The sequence below is a fragment of the Colletotrichum acutatum genome (assembly GCF_030867785.1).
Source record: "Colletotrichum acutatum strain CBS 112980 chromosome Unknown BDZ83scaffold_14, whole genome shotgun sequence".
Classification (NCBI taxonomy): domain Eukaryota; kingdom Fungi; phylum Ascomycota; class Sordariomycetes; order Glomerellales; family Glomerellaceae; genus Colletotrichum; species Colletotrichum acutatum.
The window spans coordinates 48,365-69,270 of NW_026849008.1; the positions used below are offsets into that span (position 1 = coordinate 48,365).

General features: G+C 53.5%; 5 protein-coding genes across 5 annotated transcripts; 3 read left to right on the top strand and 2 right to left on the bottom strand.

Moving 5' to 3' along the window:
• Positions 1–334: 334 nt before the first annotated feature.
• Positions 335–8,525, top strand: BDZ83DRAFT_569518 (armadillo-type protein; the record flags this gene model as incomplete). Its single annotated transcript, XM_060504206.1, has 3 exons — positions 335–470; positions 576–7,924; positions 7,980–8,525. 3 exons carry the CDS (start codon positions 335–337, stop codon positions 8,523–8,525), a joined length of 8,031 nt encoding a protein of 2,676 aa, XP_060368912.1.
• A 472-nt stretch (positions 8,526–8,997) lies between these two features.
• BDZ83DRAFT_648213 (60S ribosomal protein L19) lies at positions 8,998–10,388 on the top strand (the record flags this gene model as incomplete). Its single annotated transcript, XM_060510159.1, is given in 6 exon segments — positions 8,998–9,058; positions 9,255–9,312; positions 9,330–9,344; positions 9,566–9,835; positions 10,003–10,153; positions 10,230–10,388. The coding sequence occupies 6 exon segments, from the start codon at positions 8,998–9,000 to the stop codon at positions 10,386–10,388; spliced, it is 714 nt and encodes a 237-aa protein (XP_060368913.1).
• Positions 10,389–12,174: 1,786 nt separating this feature from the next.
• BDZ83DRAFT_716642 (serine hydroxymethyltransferase) lies at positions 12,175–14,023 on the top strand (the record flags this gene model as incomplete). The annotated part of the gene is made up of 5 exons (XM_060511866.1): positions 12,175–12,300; positions 12,372–12,428; positions 12,532–12,625; positions 12,677–12,814; positions 12,876–14,023. 5 exons carry the CDS (start codon positions 12,175–12,177, stop codon positions 14,021–14,023), a joined length of 1,563 nt encoding a protein of 520 aa, XP_060368914.1.
• Positions 14,024–14,598: 575 nt separating this feature from the next.
• On the bottom strand, positions 14,599–17,427 carry BDZ83DRAFT_716643 (uncharacterized protein; the record flags this gene model as incomplete). The annotated part of the gene is made up of 3 exons (XM_060511867.1): positions 14,599–14,805; positions 14,836–16,296; positions 16,450–17,427. The coding sequence occupies 3 exons, from the start codon at positions 17,425–17,427 to the stop codon at positions 14,599–14,601; spliced, it is 2,646 nt and encodes an 881-aa protein (XP_060368915.1).
• Positions 17,428–18,450: 1,023 nt separating this feature from the next.
• Positions 18,451–20,256, bottom strand: BDZ83DRAFT_607258 (serine/threonine protein kinase). The gene has a single exon (XM_060507416.1). The coding sequence runs from the start codon at positions 20,042–20,044 to the stop codon at positions 18,725–18,727; it is 1,320 nt and encodes a 439-aa protein (XP_060368916.1). The 5' UTR covers positions 20,045–20,256; the 3' UTR covers positions 18,451–18,724.
• Positions 20,257–20,906: the final 650 nt, after the last annotated feature.

Below are 20,906 nucleotides of genomic sequence, written 5' to 3' on the forward strand. Positions count from 1 at the left end.
ACCACCGCAAATAATCCTAATCCAGTGAAAGTACCTGTAAAGTGACCTGACCTGACCCTACCCGCTTGCGCTGTACCCAACTGCATTAACGTCTACAAGTACTTCGAGGTACCACTCACTCCGCTACCTGACAATTTGTGCCAACGGCGAACCTCCCGTTTGTTTCTGCCTCTCAGTTCACTTCATCACCATCTCACACTTCTGCTCAACTCGACGTCGTCCTCCCCCCGATCCGCATACGAAATCCGACGACGACCCTTCTCCTGCTTGTTGACCGTTCCGCTGGTCGACTCGCCCCCAATGCTGCCTTCTGTCCGCCCTTAATTCCGCCAAAATGACTGAAGTCGTCGCCAATGGCTCTAGCTCTGGCTCTGTCGATTTCGCTGCCACGAGATCCGCCTTGACTTCCTCCTCAACCTCGACAAGAATAGCTCATTTGCGCATTCTTGAGGAAAGAATATCCAACGCCGGTACGAATGCTTTTTTGCGCAATTGCCCTCCGTGACGTTCCTGTCATGGCCGCCGCGCATTTCATCTCTTCAAAACCGGATGCTGAATATATCTTGCTGCTACAGACACCGACGCGGCATCGACCCGCAAGCTTGTCCAGCTACTATTCTGGACCCATGCCTTTTACACCGACCGACCCTCGCGACTCGCTGTTCAGAAGTGTCTTTCCGCCATCTTGGACAAGGGCCTTGAGCCTGATGTCCTCAGTGCCTTCGTCGCTGCGTTGCGCGCAGAGTCACAGAAACCTGGCATCGCCGCAAGCAATGCCTTTGTTCTCGTCGAATGGTGCAGTCTGCTCATGCAGCACCTTGCAAAGACCTCCGATTGGGACAAGTTCGCTTCTCAGATTCTCCTGAGTGTTGCGGATGCTCTGGACAAGTGTCTTCAACCCACCGCCAAGGGTGGCATGGCCCATTCTGCCATCATTGTCACTCGGCGAGGATTGCGCAAGCTCTTCTCGAAGCACCAAAACCCCGAGAAGGCCCTCAAAGATGCTGTCCAACTCCTGGCGGCCAAGGCCGCGCAGCCTTCCGCAGCGAAAGCACCTCTCCTGGGCATCATCGCTGGCGTCAGTTCGAGAATCGCTGCCGTCAAGCCAGCCCTCGAGGCCCAGAAATCACAGTATTTCACCTTCTACGTCAGAGAAATAATTGGCTCACGGACGGCACTACCGGCCCACGTAGCTTCCGGCCTCCAGGACTTCTTCCTCGACTTCGTCACTCTTGAAGAACTCACCAAGGAGATCATCCCACCTCTTGAGAAGGGCCTGCTCAGAGCCCCTGAGATTGTCTTGAGCGATGTTCTCATCCCCTTGATTGGCTGCCTTCCCAAGGACTACGACCTTTCTCAAATCCTGGTTGGCAACTTGCTGAAACCTATCCTCTCGAATGTGAAGTCCAGCAACGTTGTTACTCGCACTGGTGCAGTCAAAGGTTTCAACACCCTCGCTGCCCGAAGCCACGAGGAAAAGGCACTTGAAAAGGTCTCAGAGGAGATTGTAGGGCCGGTCAAGGGTGGCAAGCTGGCATCGGCAGACCACAGAATTCTCCACTGCGAAATGCTAGAGGCAATCCCACTATCCAAGACTACCGCCGACAAGATCGCAACGGCTCTAGCGGCCGTCTCAGCCAAGGAAGGAAATGAAGCCGCCCTCGTTGTTGAGACATCGGCCCTCGCGAGATCGGCCGGCTACTTACTTCAAAATGATGTTGAAGTGGCCAAGCCGGTCATTGACGCATGTCTGAAGGGTATTTCTGACAAAAAGTTTCCAACACGGCGCATCTGGCTTCTGCGCGTTGGTGAGATTTTCAACCTGGCTTCAGCTTCTGGCGATCTCTCAGCAAACGCCGTCAAGTTTGCCGAAGCTACTGTGCCTAAGCTTCTCGATACCTACAACGAGATCGTCGCCAACCCCCTGGTGGCAGCTCAAAACAACCTTACGGTTGGTGCCTTCATTGCTACCACTCTTACGTCGTGGTCACAGCAATCCAATGTGTCATCAGCGCTCAATTCAGCACTTGCCAAAGTCTCCGTTACCGGACAGTGTCTCGTCCTCGAACCGAAGCCCTCGTTCTTGCTCAATCCCCGTGTCTACGGCAAAATCACAGCCGAAGACGAGCTCACTTGGTTCTCCAGAGCTTTGTCGGCCACTGCGGAGCACCTGTCTGAGAAGACACCGAAGCCCATTGCTGTGGCCTGGGCCGAGGCCTTCATTTACGCCATTGTGGCCTCTATAGCTACCCCCAAGACAAGACAGATCGCGTCCGATAGCCTGACCCAGGTTTATGTCGCCAGACCTGACCTTGTTTCGCAGGCCATCGTGAGCGGCATCTGGCACTGGCTCGAAACTCTGGAAAGCGGTGACAAGGATAGCGCGGCTGTTTTGTCCAAGACCGACAGAACGAACCTTCATCTTGTTCTTCGTGCCATATGTGTCAACTCAAAGGGCTTACCAGAGGACTCACAGAGCGCTGTGCGAGAGGCTGTGGATCAACAGCTCTGCTCACTGCTTGTACTCGCCAGGCAGGAGCTTGTCCCCCGCACAAGCTGGATTGAACTTTGTTTGCGCGTTGAAAGAGATCCCGGAGAATTGGCACGCCAAATCGAGGGTGACCTGCTGCAGGAGATTTCAGAGAGGACTTCCATCGACCAGAAATCAGAGGCAGTGAAGCAAGCGGCCTGCAACGCCGCGGCAGAGCTTGCCTTTGTGTCTCCCGATACCATGACCAGTAAAATTGTTGAGATTATACGCCGAGATCTGGAACCCGATGAACTGCGCACCATTGGCCCGGTCGAAGCTGCCATCTTCCGAACCCCCGAGGGAACTGCTTTCGTCGATGTCCTCGCGAAGAAGGCACAGACAACTGTACCCGACAAGAACAATAAGGACTATGACATTCTGAAGTGGGAGGCTGAGTTGAGATCGCAATTGGCCCAGAAAAAGGGGCAACAAAAGAAGCTCACGGCCGAGGAGACAGCAAAGGTCAATGCCCAGCTTAAGAAGGAGGCTGGAATCCGCGACACGGTCCGTCGTATCGAGGGAAGACTACTACGCGGCATTGGCATTATTCAGAGTCTTGCCACCGGACCCCCAACCGAGTCCGCCCTTTGGATGGGACCCGCTGTCAAGGCTCTTTTGGACGTCATTGACGCTGGTGCTGGTCTTCTCACAGGCGATGCTGCCCCCCTGGCTTATCTGGCATGCTCAGACCGTACCACCAGCCGCCTTGGTCCTATGAGGCCTTTCGTTGGAGTGGCCACCTTGCGCGCTCGTGAGGTTAGTGCCCTGCCCGAGCACTACAAGGAAGAGCCTGTCGACGTACTCGTCACTCGAGTGCTCTACCGACTGCGATTTGCCGGCGAGCAACGTCCTTTCGATACGGTGTCTCTTATCTACGCCCTCCCCCTAGTCTTTACCGTCCTCGCAAGCGGAGGCTTCGGTCCATCTGCTGACGATCGAGATGCTCAACTTGTTCTCGCCATCGAGTTCCTCTCCTTCCATACGAATATCTGCGAAGACCCGGTAACGCCTCGCTTGGGAGTTATATCCTCTCTGATAATGGCCATGCAGCAGTACACTCAGCATTACAAGATCATCAAGGATTGTTTCGCTGACATGTGCCGATGTGTTGCCCCCAACATGATACCAGAGGAAATCGCCGCCCTGGCCAAGGGATCCATCGTTCCTCAAGTCAGCGTGAGAACCGCTGTGTTGCAGGCTATCAGCTCCGAAGTTGATATGAGCGAATCCAACTTCTCCAATGAAATTTGGATCGCGTGCCACGACGATATCGAAGAGAATGTAGAGCTTGGTCGTGAGATCTGGGAAGAAAGCGGCTTCGCACTGTCTGAAGAGGTTCCAGCTAAGATGCTCATCTACTTGGATAGTGTTGACGGTCAGCTCCGTAGAGCCGCTGCGCGTGCCTTGGCTGAGGCCTGCAAGGCACACAACTCGACGCTGGAGCCTACTTTGGAGTCTTTGAAGTCCTCATACACTGAGCTCGCCAAGCCGCGTGTCCCTCAATTGGATGAGTATGGCATGCCTAAGAAGACAAATCTGGCAGATCCTTGGGAATCGCGCCACGGCATTGGATCTGCTTTCAAGGAATTGGCCCCTCACATGGCTAAGCAGCAGCTTGATCCTTTCTTTGAATTCTTGATTGAGAACGGGCCTTTGGGCGACCAGAACGCGAACGTCCGTGGCGAGATGCTAGATGCAGCCATCCACGCCATTGATCTGCATGGCAAGGGAATGGTCGACAAGTTGATGAAGGTATTTGAGCGTACGCTCGAAGGTCCCGATAAGAATACTGAAGCGTCAGACCGTGTCAACGAGGCCGTCATCATCATGTACGGTGCGCTTGCGCGTCACTTGAACCCGGGCGATTCAAAACTTCCTGTGGTCATCGACAGACTGCTGGCGACCTTGAGCACGCCTTCCGAGACCGTGCAGTATGCTATTGCTGATTGCCTGCCACCTCTGGTTCGGGCTTACGGAGACAAGTCATCCAAGTACTTCGCGCAAGTTCTTGAGACTCTGTTGACTTCCAAGAAGTATGCCGAGCAGCGAGGTGCTGCTTATGGTCTCGCCGGTCTCGTTCAAGGCCGTGGCATTTCATCACTCAAAGACCAGCGCATTATGATGACACTGAGGGGTGCCATGGAAAACAAAAAGGAGCCGAACCAGAGAGAAGCGGCCCTCCTAGCTTACGAGCTTCTTTCCACCATCCTAGGTCGTCTCTTCGAACCCTATGTCATCCAAATCGTCCCTCAGCTCCTTACTGGCTTTGGTGATGCCAACGCCAACGTCCGAGACTCCTGCCTGGCAGCGGCAAAGGCCTGTTTCGGCAAGTTGAGTTCATATGGTGTCAAGAAGATTCTTCCTACTCTACTCAACGGTTTGGACGATGACCAATGGCGTAGTAAAAAGGGAGCCTGTGACCTGCTGGGAGCCATGGCTTATCTTGACCCCAACCAGCTGGCGCAGAGTTTGCCGGACATCATCCCTCCTCTCACTGGTGTTCTCAACGACAGTCACAAGGAGGTCCGCTCGGGTGCCAACAAGAGCTTGAAGAGATTCGGCGAGGTTATCAGTAACCCTGAGATCAAGGGTCTTGTTGACATCCTTCTCAAGGCGCTCAGTGACCCCACTAGGTACACGGATGATGCCTTGGATTCTCTGATCAAGGTCCAATTCGTGCACTACTTGGATGCTCCGTCACTGGCGCTGGTCACAAGAATCTTGCAACGTGGCTTGGGCGACCGTTCAAACACCAAGCGCAAGGCAGCACAAGTCATTGGCAGTCTTGCGCATCTCACTGAGAGAAAAGACTTGGTCTCGCACTTGCCAATTCTTGTTGCGGGACTCAAGCTTGCCATCGTCGATCCAGTTCCCACAACTCGTGCCACGGCATCAAGAGCTCTGGGATCACTTGTGGAGAAGCTGGGAGAAGATGCCCTGCCGGATCTCATCCCTGGCCTCATGCAAACCCTCAAGGCAGACAACGGCGCTGGTGATCGTCTCGGTTCCGCTCAAGCTCTCAGCGAGGTTCTCGCAGGTTTGGGTACCACCAGACTCGAAGAGACTCTCCCGACCATTCTGCAAAACGTCGAGTCGACCAAGCCCGCTGTTCGCGAAGGCTTCATGTCCCTCTTCATCTTCCTCCCTGTTTGCTTTGGCAACAGCTTTGCAAACTACTTGGGCAGAATTATTCCGCCCATTTTGTCTGGTCTTGCTGATGATGTGGAGTCTATCCGCGAGACTGCTCTTCGTGCAGGTCGCCTCCTCGTCAAGAACTTTGCTGTTCGCGCTGTTGATCTGCTACTTCCCGAGCTTGAGCGCGGCTTGGCTGATGACAGCTACCGCATTCGTCTCAGCTCGGTCGAGCTTGTTGGTGACCTTCTCTTCAACCTTACAGGTATCAGTGGCAAGGCTGAGGACGAAGAGGAGGACGAGGAGAGCGCCAGAGAGGCAGGAGCATCACTCCGCGAGGTCCTCGGCGAAGAGAAGAGAAACAAGATTCTCTCTGCTCTCTATGTTTGCCGCTGCGATACCGCCAACGCTGTCCGCTCTGCCGCCGTTGCTGTGTGGAAGGCCTTGGTTTCCAGCCCTCGCATTCTGAAGGAGTTGGTGCCGACGCTTACTCAACTCATCATCAAGCGTTTGGGAAGCTCCAACATGGAGCATAAGGTCATTGCTAGCAATGCTCTTGGCGAATTGATTCGCAAGGCTGGCGATGGTGTTCTCTCCACCCTGCTGCCTACTCTTGAGGAGGGATTGCAAACCTCCACCGACACAGACGCGAAGCAGGGTATCTGCCTTGCCCTCAAGGAACTTATTGCCTCGGCGTCAGAGGATGCCCTGGAGGACCACGAGAAGACGCTCATCTCTGTCGTCAGAACAGCCCTCACTGATTCAGATGCTGATGTTAGGGAGGCTGCCGCAGAAGCCTTCGACTCACTCCAGCAGATTCTGGGTAAGAGAGCTGTGGATCAAGTACTTCCATACCTGCTCAACCTCCTTCGCTCCGACGAGAACGCCGACAACGCCTTGTCAGCCTTGCTTACCCTCCTCACTGAGACGACTCGCTCAAACATCATTCTTCCCAACCTTATCCCCACGCTTATTACCCCTCCCATCTCTGCGTTCAACGCCAAGGCTCTTGCTTCCTTGTCGAGGGTGGCCGGTGCCGCTATGAACCGCCGGCTGCCCAACATCATCAACTCACTGATGGAAAACATCATCACCTGCGAAGACGATTCTTTGCGTGAGGATCTTGAGACATCTTTCGATACTGTTATCCTGTCTATCGACGAGTATGATGGACTCAACACAGTCATGAACGTACTGCTTCAGCTCACGAAGCACGACGATCACCGAAGACGTGCAGCGACGACCCGCCACTTGGGCAAGTTCTTTGCCGCTGGCGAAGTGGATTACTCGCGCTACAATCAAGATATTGTGCGGTCGCTTCTTATCTCCTTCGATGATAGAGACGCAAGCGTCGTCAAGGGTGCGTGGGCTGCACTCAGCGAGTTCACCAAAAAGCTCAAGAAGGAGGAGATGGAAGGCCTGGTTATCTCCACCAGACAAACTCTGCAACAGGTCGGTGTGGCCGGCGCGAACTTGCCCGGTTTCGAGCTTCCCAAGGGTATCAACGCCATCCTGCCTATCTTCCTGCAGGGTCTTATGAATGGCACGCCGGAGCAGAGAACACAGGCGGCTCTGGCTATTTCCGATATCGTCGACCGGACAAGCGAGGCTTCGTTGAAGCCGTTTGTCACACAAATCACAGGTCCACTCATTCGTGTTGTTTCCGAAAGGTCCACGGACGTCAAGTCTGCCATTTTGTTGACTCTCAACAACCTCTTGGAAAAGATGCCTGCGGCACTGAAGCCATTCTTGCCTCAGCTTCAACGCACATTCGCCAAGTCTCTTGCAGACACATCGAGCGAGGTCCTCAGAGCCCGCGCGGCCAAGGCGCTGGGTACTCTCATCAAATACACGCCGCGTATCGATCCGCTGATTGCCGAGCTCGTTACCGGCTCCAAGACATCGGACCCTGGTGTCAAGACGGCTATGCTCAGCGCGCTTTACGAAGTCATCAGCAAAGCTGGCGCCAATATGGGCGAAACATCGCGAACCGCCGTTTTGGGTCTCATTGATATGGACACCGACGAGAGGGACGATGCTATGACGATCACGAACGCCAAGCTACTTGGAGCACTGATCAAGAATGTTCCCGAGGAGGTTGCTAATGGGTTGCTCAAGCACAGAGTTGTGACTAGCCACTGGAGTCACTCTTCGGCACTTGCGCTGAACGCAGTGCTCGTGGAGTCTCCGAAGAGTCTCCTAGAAAGTCCTCTCGCGGACGACTTGCCCGACCTCCTCGGCCAGGGCATGTCTCACAAGAACGTAAGTAACTCATGGCGATGGCCTCCAAATAACGCAAAACTAACACGTGCCACAGCCTTATATTGCCGACAACGTCATCCTCGCGACGGGCAAATATCTCCTTTCAGATTCAACAAAATCTTTTGACTCGAATAAGAAGATTTTTGAGGCACTGGCCAACACCATTCAACCGGGTGGCCCTGTCGACTCGCGCCGACTTGCTCTGGTTATTGTCCGCACAATGAGCCGCGTGGACATGGACATGGTCAGGCCGCATGTTGCTGCGCTTGCAGGTCCCATCTTTGCCAGTGTCAGAGATCCTGTTATTCCGGTCAAGCTGGCCGCCGAAGCCGCATTCATGGCTTTGTTCAATGTGGTGGACGATGAGACACGGATCTTTGACAAGTACGTCGAAGGCGCCAATCTGCCGCCGAACACCAAGAGGAGCATGCAGGATTACTTCAAGCGCGTCACGATGCGGCTGGGTGCCCAAGCACGTGAGCGAAGAGAGGCTGAGGGTGGCCAAGGGGGCCTGGGTCTGTCTAACGACGAGGCCGAGGACGAGAAGGAGATCTGGAGCGTGGGTAAGGTGGACGTTGGTGAGGATGTGTTTGGCAAGTAGATAGGCACGACGGTTGTTGTAAAAGGAAGGGGTCAATATTGAAATTTAAAAGTTTTGTTTTATATAATCACTGAGCGGGCTTTGTTGAGTGAAAGATTATTTGCTCCCTCGTTAAAGCTAACAAGAGAGTAAGGCGGTTTGTGCGGCCCTGGCAGACGATGAAGGCACGTTGTGGGTACGTTATCTGATACAGCAGGTGTGACGCTCCATCGAAGTTGAGATATCTCCTAGAGAATCAACGGCGGCGAGCGAGACCAAATACAATACCTTCCCACGTGCAGTGGCTACCTTATCGAGGCGACAAACCTCCTATTTCGCCAAATCACAGCTGAAGTCAAGGTGTAAATCAGGTAGGTTCAATGGGTTCGGCGGAAACCATCTAATTCTTTAATTGTCCAACTCAATCTGCGTTCACGAGAGGATAGGAAGATGACATTAGGTGTCGTCAAATTTCGAGGTACCTGAGGTACCTATGGCGGGATCCTTGCCTAGTCATGCTAATCTTCCAAAGGTGCCCTGGACATGTGGTGCAAGTAGGTACCTGATGTACTACGTATATCTCGTTTGCGTGCACCGGCCCCCTAAGACACACCAAAGGGCCTATGTCGTTGACGACACGTGACCTAGGAGCGAAAGTGTGGCCTCGATTTTTCCGGGCTCGCTTACCCATCGCCCCACATTGCCCACACAGAGTCAGCCCCGACTCTGCTCTCACACTTCGCCTTTCAGAAAAATTGGCCTCCTGTCACCCCTCTCGAAATTTCAACACCCTCGACTCCCCCGGTAGGTACGACCATCGACTAGGACAGCATTCAAGATGTAAGTTATCACGATACGAGCACTACACCATTCTTCCACCGAGCCCAAATCGATTTGCGTCGCCTTCTGCACCGGGCAAGCCTCATTTAGGGTCTATCGAAGCCCGGGACACGCGGGGGCGACAAAAACCGACGACGGCATCCATTTATTCGACGGCGGGGCGACGATATTTTTTTCTTCCATCACCAAGGACAAATTGCTGATGTCCAATGTCTTCACAGGGTCAATCTGCGAACTCAGAAACGCCTTGCCGCGTCGGTCATCGGCTGCGGTGAGCGCAAGATCTGGCTCGACCCCAACGAGGTCAACGAGATCTCCAACGCCAACTCTCGCCAGACCATCCGCAAGCTCGTCGCCGATGGCCTCATCATCCGCAAGCCCGTGACCATGCACTCGCGGTCCCGTGCCCGTGAGCTGAACTTGGCCCGCCGCATCGGTCGCCACCGTGGCTTCGGTAAGCGCAAGGGTACCGCTGAGGCCCGTATGCCCAGGTTCGTCGACACCATTCCCATCGATCGGTCCCTTGTTGGAAGTTCTTTTTTGGAATATCACTTGAACAATCCCTAAACGTTGGACAACAACGATGCCCACAAGTCTCTCGACTCGCGGACCGATTTGATAAATCCGGCAGAGATTCGTGTACTGACTCCCAATACAGCCAGGTCCTCTGGATGCGCCGCCTCCGTGTCCTTCGCCGTCTTTTGGTGAAGTACCGTGCCTCCGGCAAGATCGACAAGCACCTTTACCACGAGCTTTACCACTCCAGCAAGGGTAACGCCTTCAAGCACAAGCGTGCTCTCGTTGAGCACGTAAGTCTAGCTCCAGCTATATCTTTGGATTTATACATGGGAGATGAGTGGTGGGCTGACGCCGGATACCTCACAGATTCACCGTGCCAAGGCCGAGAAGGCCCGCGAGAAGGCTCTCAAGGACGAGATGGACGCCAAGCGCGCGAAGACCAAGGCTGCCCGCGAGCGCAAGCAGGAGAGACAGACGGCGAAGAGAAACGCTCTGTTGGGCGAGGGCGAGGAGGAGGCCAAATAGATGATCACGATCGATCTCGGTCCTTAGGCGGCTGCATTCGGAGTCATCGGGTTGGGTCTTCTTTTTTTACGTCCTACTGTCCCTATTGTCGCAGCAGGGCTTTGGCATGTAGCATTGAAAAATGGAAATCGATGACATGGCAAATTACGGGAACGAAAATGAGTAGCAGCAATTCTTTTACGGTTCTACATTCATGAGAGTCCTCGTGACATTTTCCTGGTCATGTCTGACGATAGATACCCTTTTTCAACCCTTCTCAGAATCGTTCACCAGCTGGGCCAGTTACTCGTCTTTCTCTCGGTGAAGTCTAAGCGTCATACACCGCGTGCTTGTCCGCGCTCATCAAGCATGGGCCACCACCTAATGGGATTATCGGGCTAAAATATGTTTGGTTTGATGGACATCGAAAATTGGCCACACAAATCTTCCAGCCAAAAGGAACACAGGGAACTTCAGCACTCAAGTCATGCCCATTGGGTCGACTGTAAGTGAGTGCTCGAAGCCGTTCAAGATTTCCATCAGTATTTCACCAGACGGTGTCAGCCCATCATGATTTGGGCTTCTACAATCAGGAGCGTATGAGGCCACGGCAAAGCATACAAGGGACTATTGGGCTGTCCACTACTATTGCTTCGAGCATGCCGCGGACAACCAGTTGGCTTCTCCACAGTAGTTCAAACCAGATGCTTCATCGGTCGGGAAGGACGTCCGTGGCACTTGCTAGGATCCCCGTCCCCGATTGCATTCAGTGTCACAATTTTGAACATTTGTTCTACCTGAGGGCGGAACGGATGGAAGAGTGGTTCTAAAACCGTGTCCGTCGTGTCGCCCATCAAGTTAGGATGGAAAAGGTTGGAATAATCAAAAACCAAACAAATATCTATGAGTAAAGAAGCACAACATGGATTGGATCAGATTGTTTCATATTGTCCTGAAAAAAGGTGGTGAGGACGCCAGAACATTTCATCATGCACCCGCCGAAGCGGAAGAGCTGATGTGACAATAAGCGTGCTCGTCATCTCCAATTTAGTTGTAAAGAAGAGAAGAAGAGAAAGAGAAAAGCCGAATTCACAACGCGGCCTTGAAAAAGGGTAGAGATTGTGGGGCTGGGGCAAGCGCGGCGGGTCGCTACCGAGGGGCCCGTGCGGGTTTTGCTCAACGTTCTCAACTTTCCACGGAGGACGGATCACAACGGCCCCTGAAGGCTTGGAATGATATCAGTGCCTTTGGTGTGTTTCTTGTCCCACAACGATGGGCCGATGCGATAAGAAATGATAAGCGCGCAGCGCGGAGCGCAGGTTGGTAGACTGGAAGCTGAGGTGGAACGCAGTGCGCGACGGACGAGTGCGAGGTCGGAAGTTGAGCCGAACACCGGCTCCAACCGCCAACCACCAACACAGCACTGAGCAGCTCGGCCACCACACCGGGCGCTTTGCTTTGCCTCATGGTTCTCGGGTCACATTCCGCCTGAAGCAGCGGCAGATGTCCCCCGAAACCCCCCAATCCCCAGGTCCTTATGTACCGCGGTCCCCCAATGCCTGTGCACGCCCGCCGCCGCTACATCATGGCATTGTTGTAGCTGGGTCAATTGGTTTGTAGTTGTAAGCTCCGTCCCTACCTTATACACCGGTATGTCGTCCGCCTTCCTTCCTTAACCGCCACCTACTCTGTCTCACCCTCCAACTTATTCTCCTACGCATCCTCCAATCTTCTTCAAGCTTCACAACAACTATTGGAATAGGCAATTGATTTCTCAATTCAATAGTTCCCTTCTCACGCCGGCGCCATGTCACTTCCAGCATTTCGAGGCACTGCTCGTGCTTCCCGCTTCCTGCCGAGGGCGGCGTCACTCCCCTGCGCAGGTGGCGTGAGGAGATTCATCTCGACCAAGAGCTTGGAGGGCCAGCAACAGGTGCGCATAGCTGCCCCTACTGCGTTTGGACACAAACGGGAACGTTCCTCGACTGACTCTACAAGCAACAGCTGCTGGCAGCCAAGCTTCAGCAGGCCGACCCCGCCGTCTACGACATCATCGAAAAGGTACGAGCCCACCCAAGCCGCCGATAGCTCCCCAGCACACAAACTTGTGCGCCAACGATGCGTCCCATACGGCATGCCCGCTGACACAGTTGGAAATACGCAGGAGAAAACCAGACAGAAGCACTTCATCAATCTCATTCCGTCAGAGAACTTCACCTCCCAGGCTGTTCTCGATGCCTTGGGCAGTGTGATGCAGAGTAGGTCCATTGGCAGCTCAGGATACGGCGAAAGCTAAGATTATGTCCAAGACAAGTACTCCGAGGGTTACCCCGGCGCAAGATATTATGGCGGCAACGAGTTCATCGACCAGTCAGAGCGTCTCTGCCAGCAGCGTGCCCTCGATACGTTCGGTCTCGACTCAAAGCAATGGGGTGTCAATGTTCAAGGTGCGCCCAGCTTGTAGCATACGGTCCCGCTTCCTATGCATTTACTTACACCTTCTTCTAGCTCTGTCCGGTGCGCCGGCCAACTTGTACGTCTATTCGGCGTTGATGGACACCCATGATCGCCTCATGGGTCTGGACCTGCCTCACGGCGGTCACTTGTCACACGGCTACCAGACACCGACTAAGAAGATCTCCGCCATTTCAAAGTACTTCGAGACAGTCCCCTACAGATTGGACGAGGCTACTGGGCAGATCGACTACGCCAAGTTGGAGGAGCTTGCTATGCTCTACCGACCCAAGATCATTGTCGCAGGAGCCAGCGCGTACAGCCGTTTGATCGACTACCAGCGCTTCCGCGAGATCTGTGACAAGACCAACGCTTACCTGGTGGCCGATATGGCCCACATCTCCGGCCTGGTGGCAGCCAAGGTCATGCCCAGCCCGTTCGACTACGCCGATATCGTCACTACTACAAGTCACAAGAGTCTGAGAGGACCTCGTGGCGCCATGATCTTCTTCCGCAAGGGAGTACGTCGCCAGAATGCCAAGAAGGAGGACGAAATGTACAACCTCGAGGGCCCTATCAACGCCTCCGTCTTCCCCGGCCACCAGGGTGGCCCTCACAACCACACCATCACCGCCTTGGCCGTTGCCTTGAAGCAGGCCCAAGCCCCTGAGTTCCGCGCCTACCAGTCTCAAGTTCTGGCAAATGCGAAGGCGCTATCCCAGAGACTAGGTGCTCCCAAGGAGAAGGGAGGCTTGGGCTACAGCATTGTCTCCGGCGGCACCGACAACCACCTGATCCTTGTGGATCTCAAGCCCCAGGGTATCGATGGTAGCCGCGTTGAGCGTGTGCTGGAGCTGGTTGGTGTTGCTGCCAACAAGAACACCGTGCCAGGCGACAAGTCGGCACTTGTGCCAGGTGGACTGCGCATTGGCACGCCTGCCATGACGACGAGAGCGTTCACCGAGGAGGACTTCAGCCGCGTGGCCGACATTATTGACCGTGCCGTCACCATTGCTATTCGTGTGAACAAGAGCGCCAAGAAGGCGGCCGAGGAGAAGGGAGAGAAGAAGCCCGGTCTGTTGAGACACTACATGCAGCATCTCGGTGACGGTGAGAACGATCCCGAGATTGTTCAGCTTAGATCTGAGGTGGCCGACTGGGTGGGCACTTACCCTTTGCCGTGGGACGTCCACTCTTCTTGAGCGATGCGATGAGACCAGCTCCGACGAGCTTATAGGTCATGTAATTTCGTCGTGAAAAGGGCACTGGGCACGAATCTCTTCTTCTTTTATGGCGTTCTATGGGGGCATTTTTGATGAGACAGGCTTTGCGAAAACAATTTCGGTCTCAATTGTTTCATCCAGCCTTATTGATTTTCTTATCAAACACGGGTCTACATCCATGAGATTACCCACTTCCCCAGACTGCATATGCATCGTTTGGAGGGATTTAACAGACCAATTAGCGTTGACAACACTTGATCATCCTCAACGAGATGGTGGAATAGAAATTGCAGCTGCAGGAAAATCCGTTCTTAGTCAAGACCGTGCTTTGTTCAATTATAGTTGTGACAATTCGTGACCTGGGTCTTTCAAATGACTAACCCATTTACAGAAAAGGAAGACTATGAAAACCAAAGCTGTGAGAAAGGAAGTACAATGCATGGCTACGAAGTGTATTTGGAACTATTCAAAGCTATCCAGCATGCGATGTCCGCTTTCTAAACATTTCGCTCTCGAAGCTTGCCCCACGTCCGTCCTAGTACCGCCTTTGTAGCTCAGTCTTTCTGCGACTTCTTGCCTGAGGGACTCTCGCTCGGCTTCGATGCCTCAATCACGTCTTCAGTCTTTGGATCCGCCGAGACCGTCTCAGCGGCATCAGGTTGGGCTGCATCAAGAACCTTGGTGGCAGACTCTGTGGACCTGATTCTCTCGTAGTACACCTTCAGCTTCTTGGTCGCTTCTAGAGTTTCAGTGGTGGCATCCTTAAAGATTTCGTGTAACACCGGCCATACGGCAAAGTCGGCTAGCGACATGCTCGAGCCTGCAATGAAGTCGGCCTCGCCTGCGTATCCCTCCCAGGTGGCGAGCTCTCTCTTCAAGGGTGCGAGGTCGGCTTTCCCTGACTTGCTGTCCTTCTCGAGCCCCCGCCACTTGTTGAGTAGCGCAAGACCATCCTGGAAACGTGTAAGGGTTCTCGCAACATCGGCTTGCGCTCTGTCTGCCGCTCCCTTCTTTCCGGGCCCGTGCACTGAATCGAGATAGAGCATAATGGCCAGCTCGCCCTGAACCGTGGATTTTGCTACGTCATTGTCGACGAAACGAATGGGCAGCGATGCAGAAACAGCCGTCGTGTCCTTGCTGCCGGCATTGCTATCCTTCCAGTTGAAGGAAGGCGAAATGCTCCCTTTGCCGTACGAGATGCCGTACTCGGCTAACATGAGGGCGATGCGCATGTTGATGACGGGATCGGCCGAGGCGCAGAGGCGCGGAGAAGTGCTCAAGTGCAGAACGTCGAAGCCCTTGCCATAATACTTGTCCCAGTCGAAGTCGGACGAGTGATTCTCGGTGCCAAAGGCGTGGACCATGTCTACAGCCTGTGGACACTGACCGTTGATGACCGCCTGAGCCGTCTCTCTGGTCTTGCTGGTGGCTCCTTGGCCCCAAATTAGGGTGCTATCTCGGTCCAAAAAGGTACCAATCTGTCTAAAGGTGAGGGAGATGCGTCCCCCGTCGAAAGCCAATTCGGGAGGCGTCTTGTCTCGGTCCATCCTCTTGTCCTGGCGAATGGCGTGCAGCCATCGACCGTTCGTCGCCAGGCCTAGGCGGCAGAGTGAGTTGTGTGGCAGCTTTGCGCGACAAGCTTGTCGCTGCAGAGAGGCCTCGCCCGATGATGTTGCGGGGCCGAACGGGTCCTTGTCCCGCCTCTTGGTCCTGAACACCATTGTGCGCTCCGCACCCAAGCTGACGTTGGCAATGTACGATCCCTTGACAATATCCAGGGTCTTGTCGCTGTGCTCGGAGATGTAGTCGGTGCCGCTGCGGTAGAACTGAATCAAGACGTGATTCAGCGGGTGCCCGAGCTCCTTTTCGACCTCTGCCTTGATTTTCTGTACTGTGGGAGTGAAGGGGAAGAGGGGAGGTGATTCGTCTGACGGATGCCGGTATACGGGCATGCTTCCGTCGTCGGCTACCTCGCCTTGGACCGCGACCAGTCGAGGGACCTCGCCGCCCTGGTGGGACATTCTTTGCCAGGAGACCTCGTCTCTCACCTTCTCAAAGATTCCCCGGGCCAAGGTAGAAGGAAGGATGTTGTGAATGACGAGGGTGTCACCCTCGCACAGAGGTTCGGTAGCGTGGGGCGAGTCATCGACCTCGATTATGTCGTCCATGGCAGCGGGCTTCTTGGCTGGTTCTGGCTTCAACTCCGGGCTCGAGTCTGGCTCCAGTTCGATGTCGGACGTGGAAGATGCTTTCTCGTCGGCGATTTTCTTGTGAAGTTGCTGCCTTTTTATTGGTATTTTCTCCGGTACCGAGTCTGTGTCTACTTCTATTTCGAGACTCCCCTTGCCTACCATTGGCCTCTTTGATCGTTGGTGAAACTCTTTGTCGTCGGGTGAGTCACCTACTGAGCCAGCGTCCTCATCAACCTCCAAAACATCGGAGGCGGTTGCACAGCCCGGACCTGACAAGTCTCGACGTGGGCGTGAGATGGGAGGCTTGCTTGCCGAGGACTTTGAATTTTTGATAGAAAGATTGGCCAACTGCTCTTCTAGTTTCGTCTTGTATGAATCAGCCGATGGCGGCGTTTTACCACCACTGGCTTCCGCAATTCTCTTGGGCACGACGGGTGATGACGGGGCCGCCGGCTTTGACTCGGATTTGGGCTTTATTTTTTTTATGACAGCCTCACTATCCATCACCTCGCAGCCCGTTACTTCGAGGAGCTTGCTTAAAGAAGCGTTATGACGCACGTCGGAGCGGAAACCACAGCAGTCTTCGACCAAGGTGATAGAGTAGCCGAACGTGGCGGCATCCATTGCTGAGGCGTGGACGCCAATATTGGTGAGTGATCCGCAAATGTAAAGCTCGTGGACGAACTTGACGCGCATCATTTGGATCAGCTGGCCAGAGGAAAAGACCGAGTAATGTGACTTGGTCAAGTTGATATCCCTCTTGCCGATAGCTTCCTTGACGGCGGTGGGGTAATCGGCACCAGGCGTGCCAGGACGAACGACTTTGGGTCCAGGCTGGCTAAGGAAAGCCTCCGGGTCGGCATCGAAAGTCTCTTCAGGCGCTTGCTTAGATGTGCCTCCGATCCTTCTTCTAGCACGGGACTCGAGAATCTTCGGCTTTGGGATTGTGTCTGTAGCCCAGATCTGTTCCCCCGAGGCAAGGCGATACGTGTCGAATTCGCTGCGCACCCAGATAATGTCGCCGACTTTGCGAAAGGCCTCAACCAGCTCCAGGGTACGCGTGACCAGTTCGTTGCCGTTTGTGACTGGTAGGGCGCCGTCGGCAGACATGAAATCGTTGTTGAAGTCGATCACCAACAGACCCTTGCGCGTTGGCAGCGTGGGCATGGCGGTCACATCGAAAGGAAACATTCTGGCCGGAGTAGAATGAAGCCAGACTTGTGATGGTGACCGGATGGTGAGTACCAGGTGATGTTCAAGGCGACAGGACCTCCTCGCCCTTCCTTTTTTCGAATTTGGTTTATCAGGTTGGTTGAAGTGCAACGAGGTATCCCATAGGCTTATCCAATGTTGGGAAACCAATCACTGAGACAACATCAAGATGCCACTGTTGCCAGTACACAAAATGCTGCAAGCTTCATCAGTTCACTGTCTTGGTGGTGTGTAGGATTTGGGCTGAGTGTGACCGTACGGTGAGTGAAGAGAGGATATCGTAAGAAAGCAAGCGGGAAAGAGGCCGAGGTGTTTCTGGTTAATGGTTGTAATGTTATGTTATGTCTTCGGTAGTATGTTAATATGTACCGAGCATCGCACTCGAATGTCGATAGGCTCTGAGCCGGTGAAGTGAGTCTTTCAGAATTGGGCGAGACCGCAATCGTGCAACTGAGGGTTGAAGCGCAGGGCATTGGGTTCTTGCCTGTTCGAATCGGCTCTCGTCCGATATGGAAGTGGGTCAGCGGGGAGCTAGCGACCTGCGAATCGCGGAGGGAGCCGTAGGCGGGGGTTGGGTCAGGTACTCAGGTCAGGTCAGGTAGGGCTAGAACAGGTGGACCCTTGATCAGCTCACATGGACAAGACGGGCGTGAAGGGGTAGGATATGAGAGGCTGACATACCTTCTTATCGTTTTTGGAAGTCGAATTAGGAAGGGTAGAAGCTTCAACTCTCCAGAAGCAATCTGGCATACGGTTGTGACCCCCTCCATTGCCGAACAGAATCTCGAATACGTGAATACAAGCTCTTCCGTTGTTTACTCTCACCTGTCCGGCCCCTGTACCAACTTATATATCAGCCATTGCCGCAAACTTCACAGAAAAGCTCGACAGTCTGCTAACAATTGCAGAAGCTTCGAAAGTCGTTCAAATTGCGTCTCGCAAACACATTGTTTATTTAATTAACAAATTTTAATTTTTTTTAACAAAAGCTAACAAAATCAAGATGGCCATTCTAAATGTCATGTTGGTTGAATTCTAAATGCGTCTAAGTCTAGGATGTGTTTAATTCTATAGCCCCATATCTCATTCCCTTTGTGTTTCTTGCGTCTATTCGTTATAAGGTCTCCATCTACTCAACTTCTCGTGAAGTTCGCACCTGCACAGCTGATATATCCTTGCCCAGAAACCTCTCTTGGACCTGCCAAGCATACTTCACCGCATGGAACCCCAGAGGCCGAAACAACAGGCAGAGACCGCCTTTTGAGGCTGATGGATTTCATACCAATGTCTGGAAAGAATCCACCACGTCAGCAAAGGTAGGTCTCTCAGAGACAATGGAGTTGGAGCAGCGGATGTGCAACTCCCGCAAACTTTGCAGTGTCTGCTGTCTTCCATCACTCTCTTCGACATAAGCAACCCCGATCATGTCATCAATGAGGTGAGCGAATGCAAGTACCTCCAGCTTCTCAAAGTTGAATCTACCGAGGTGCTCGTAGATCGTCGCTGCTCCAAAGTCGCCCAGCAAAGCGTGTCCGTCTTCGTTCAAGAGAATGTTATGCGCATAGAGATCGCAGTGAGAGACTTTTCGGCTGTGAAGGTGAAGAGCAGCTGCGGCAACGCCACCCAATAGCTCAAGAATAACCTTGACCGACAATCTCTTGCCTGGTTCGTACCGGTCTCGAGTACAAGTGTCCAAGGAAGGCGGCAGCCCGAGACTCTGGTAATGGGGAGGAATGAGTTGCATAATGAGGCCGTGCTTCTCTGGATGGCCCTGGATGCTGGCCAAAGTGCTGATGAGGTTGTCGTGCGAACCTGCCGCCAGACAGGCGCCCATTTCATCTAGCGGTGTCCCGTCGCTCGTCACCTCCCCCTTGAACAGCTTCACAGCTACCTCTTCTACCACCGAGTCGGCGAGCATCCACCTCGCTTTGAAGATGTCGCCAGAAGCTCCGTGGCCCAGCAACTCCCTCATCTCAATATCCTCCCAGTCCACTTTGCGCAGCAGAGCAAGCTCCTCCTCGAGACTGACTGAGCAACAGGGATTGCCGGCAACAGATAGAAAGGCGAGTTCGGGGAGTTCAAACAGCCATTTCGGCAGGTCGGAGAAGTTATTGGCGGAAAGACGGAGTAGGCCAAGTTTACTGCAGGCCGCCATGTCATCCGGGAGGCTTGTGAGACTGTTGCCGGCAAGCATGCACTTCTGGAGCCGAGAGCAGCGGCCGATGCTTCGGGGCAGTGCCTCGATGCTGTTGTTCGTGAGGATGAGCCAACGTAGCTTGGGTGGCAAGGAATCTTCTGGGATGGTGCTCATGCCGTTGGAGCGAAATGCCACTATATCGAGTTCGGCACAGTCCGATAGCTGTTTGGGAAACACGGTGAACCGGCAGTCAGAAAAAAAGGCGATCTTGAGCTTGCGCAGCCGGCTGAAGTCATCGGGGAGAACAGAAATGCCGGTCCCAGAGAGATCTAGATGCTCGAGGGTTTCGGCTAGTTCCAGGATTTCCGAGGGGAATTCGTCCAAAGTGCCGGTGATTTTGAGCTTTTGGAGACCTTGGTCGCGATAGCCTCCATTGCGGAGAGTTTCAAGGTCCTGCATAATCGCAACAAACACTGAACGAGTGAGCGATATTGTTTGGTGTTACCCAAGTGACAGATAAACACTCAATTCCACACGTAAGCCAGTTCGGAGAGGGTTGAGGAAGCAATAATAACGACAGAGGTAAAAGAGAGCGACCACAAGCTATGAAAGTTACTGAACACTAGAACATTAAAAGTGTGAGGAAGTCTATTGTTAGGTCATGAAAGGGGTGCATCGAGGCGCTTGACTCAGATAAGATAGTGAGCACAGGTGGCCGAGATGGGTCTCCCTGCATTAATTAGACTATGTAGGGTAAGGTGAGTAAAGATACGACGTCCTCCTGTTGTACACGTATGCCTGCTATTAGCTGAAAGACAAAGAGCGAGTCTTTTGTTGTGAACCGGTTTCCTCTATATCTCTGCGGAGGCGTGAATACATAAGACAGTCCATCTTCGACTTTAGAATAGTGATGAGAGTACTTGAGGTAGAGCGAATGACAGCAATGCTCAAAGTCTTCACCTTGGAAAGTACTCAGTCCAATGATACCGTATTTTGCGACGAGATCGTACTTTGGGATCTGACATGGGAAAAACACCACTCCTTGGCTTGCGAAAGATCAGTAATGGGATAAAGAGACAAACGGCTTCGAAATAATAATTACCTTTTCAAGTCGATTCCTTTTTCTGGTAAGCCTAGAAGTATTGGACGTCCACCATCTCGGGTGTTAATGTCCAGGTCACCCATCATCCATCCATGATTGGCTCAGGGCCCCTTCAGGCGCTGAAGGGTGGATTCAAGTCTGATTTCAGTGGATGATGAGCCGCGGGGCAACTGCCGAGCCCCCCAGAAAGACAGAAAAAGAGCCTCATCCCAAATCCCA

Bases quoted from the DNA above. Each gene is read 5' to 3' on its own strand.
- BDZ83DRAFT_607258 (XM_060507416.1), bottom strand. From the start codon at position 20,044: ATGCAGGACCTTGAAACTCTCCGCAATGGAGGCTATCGCGACCAAGGT.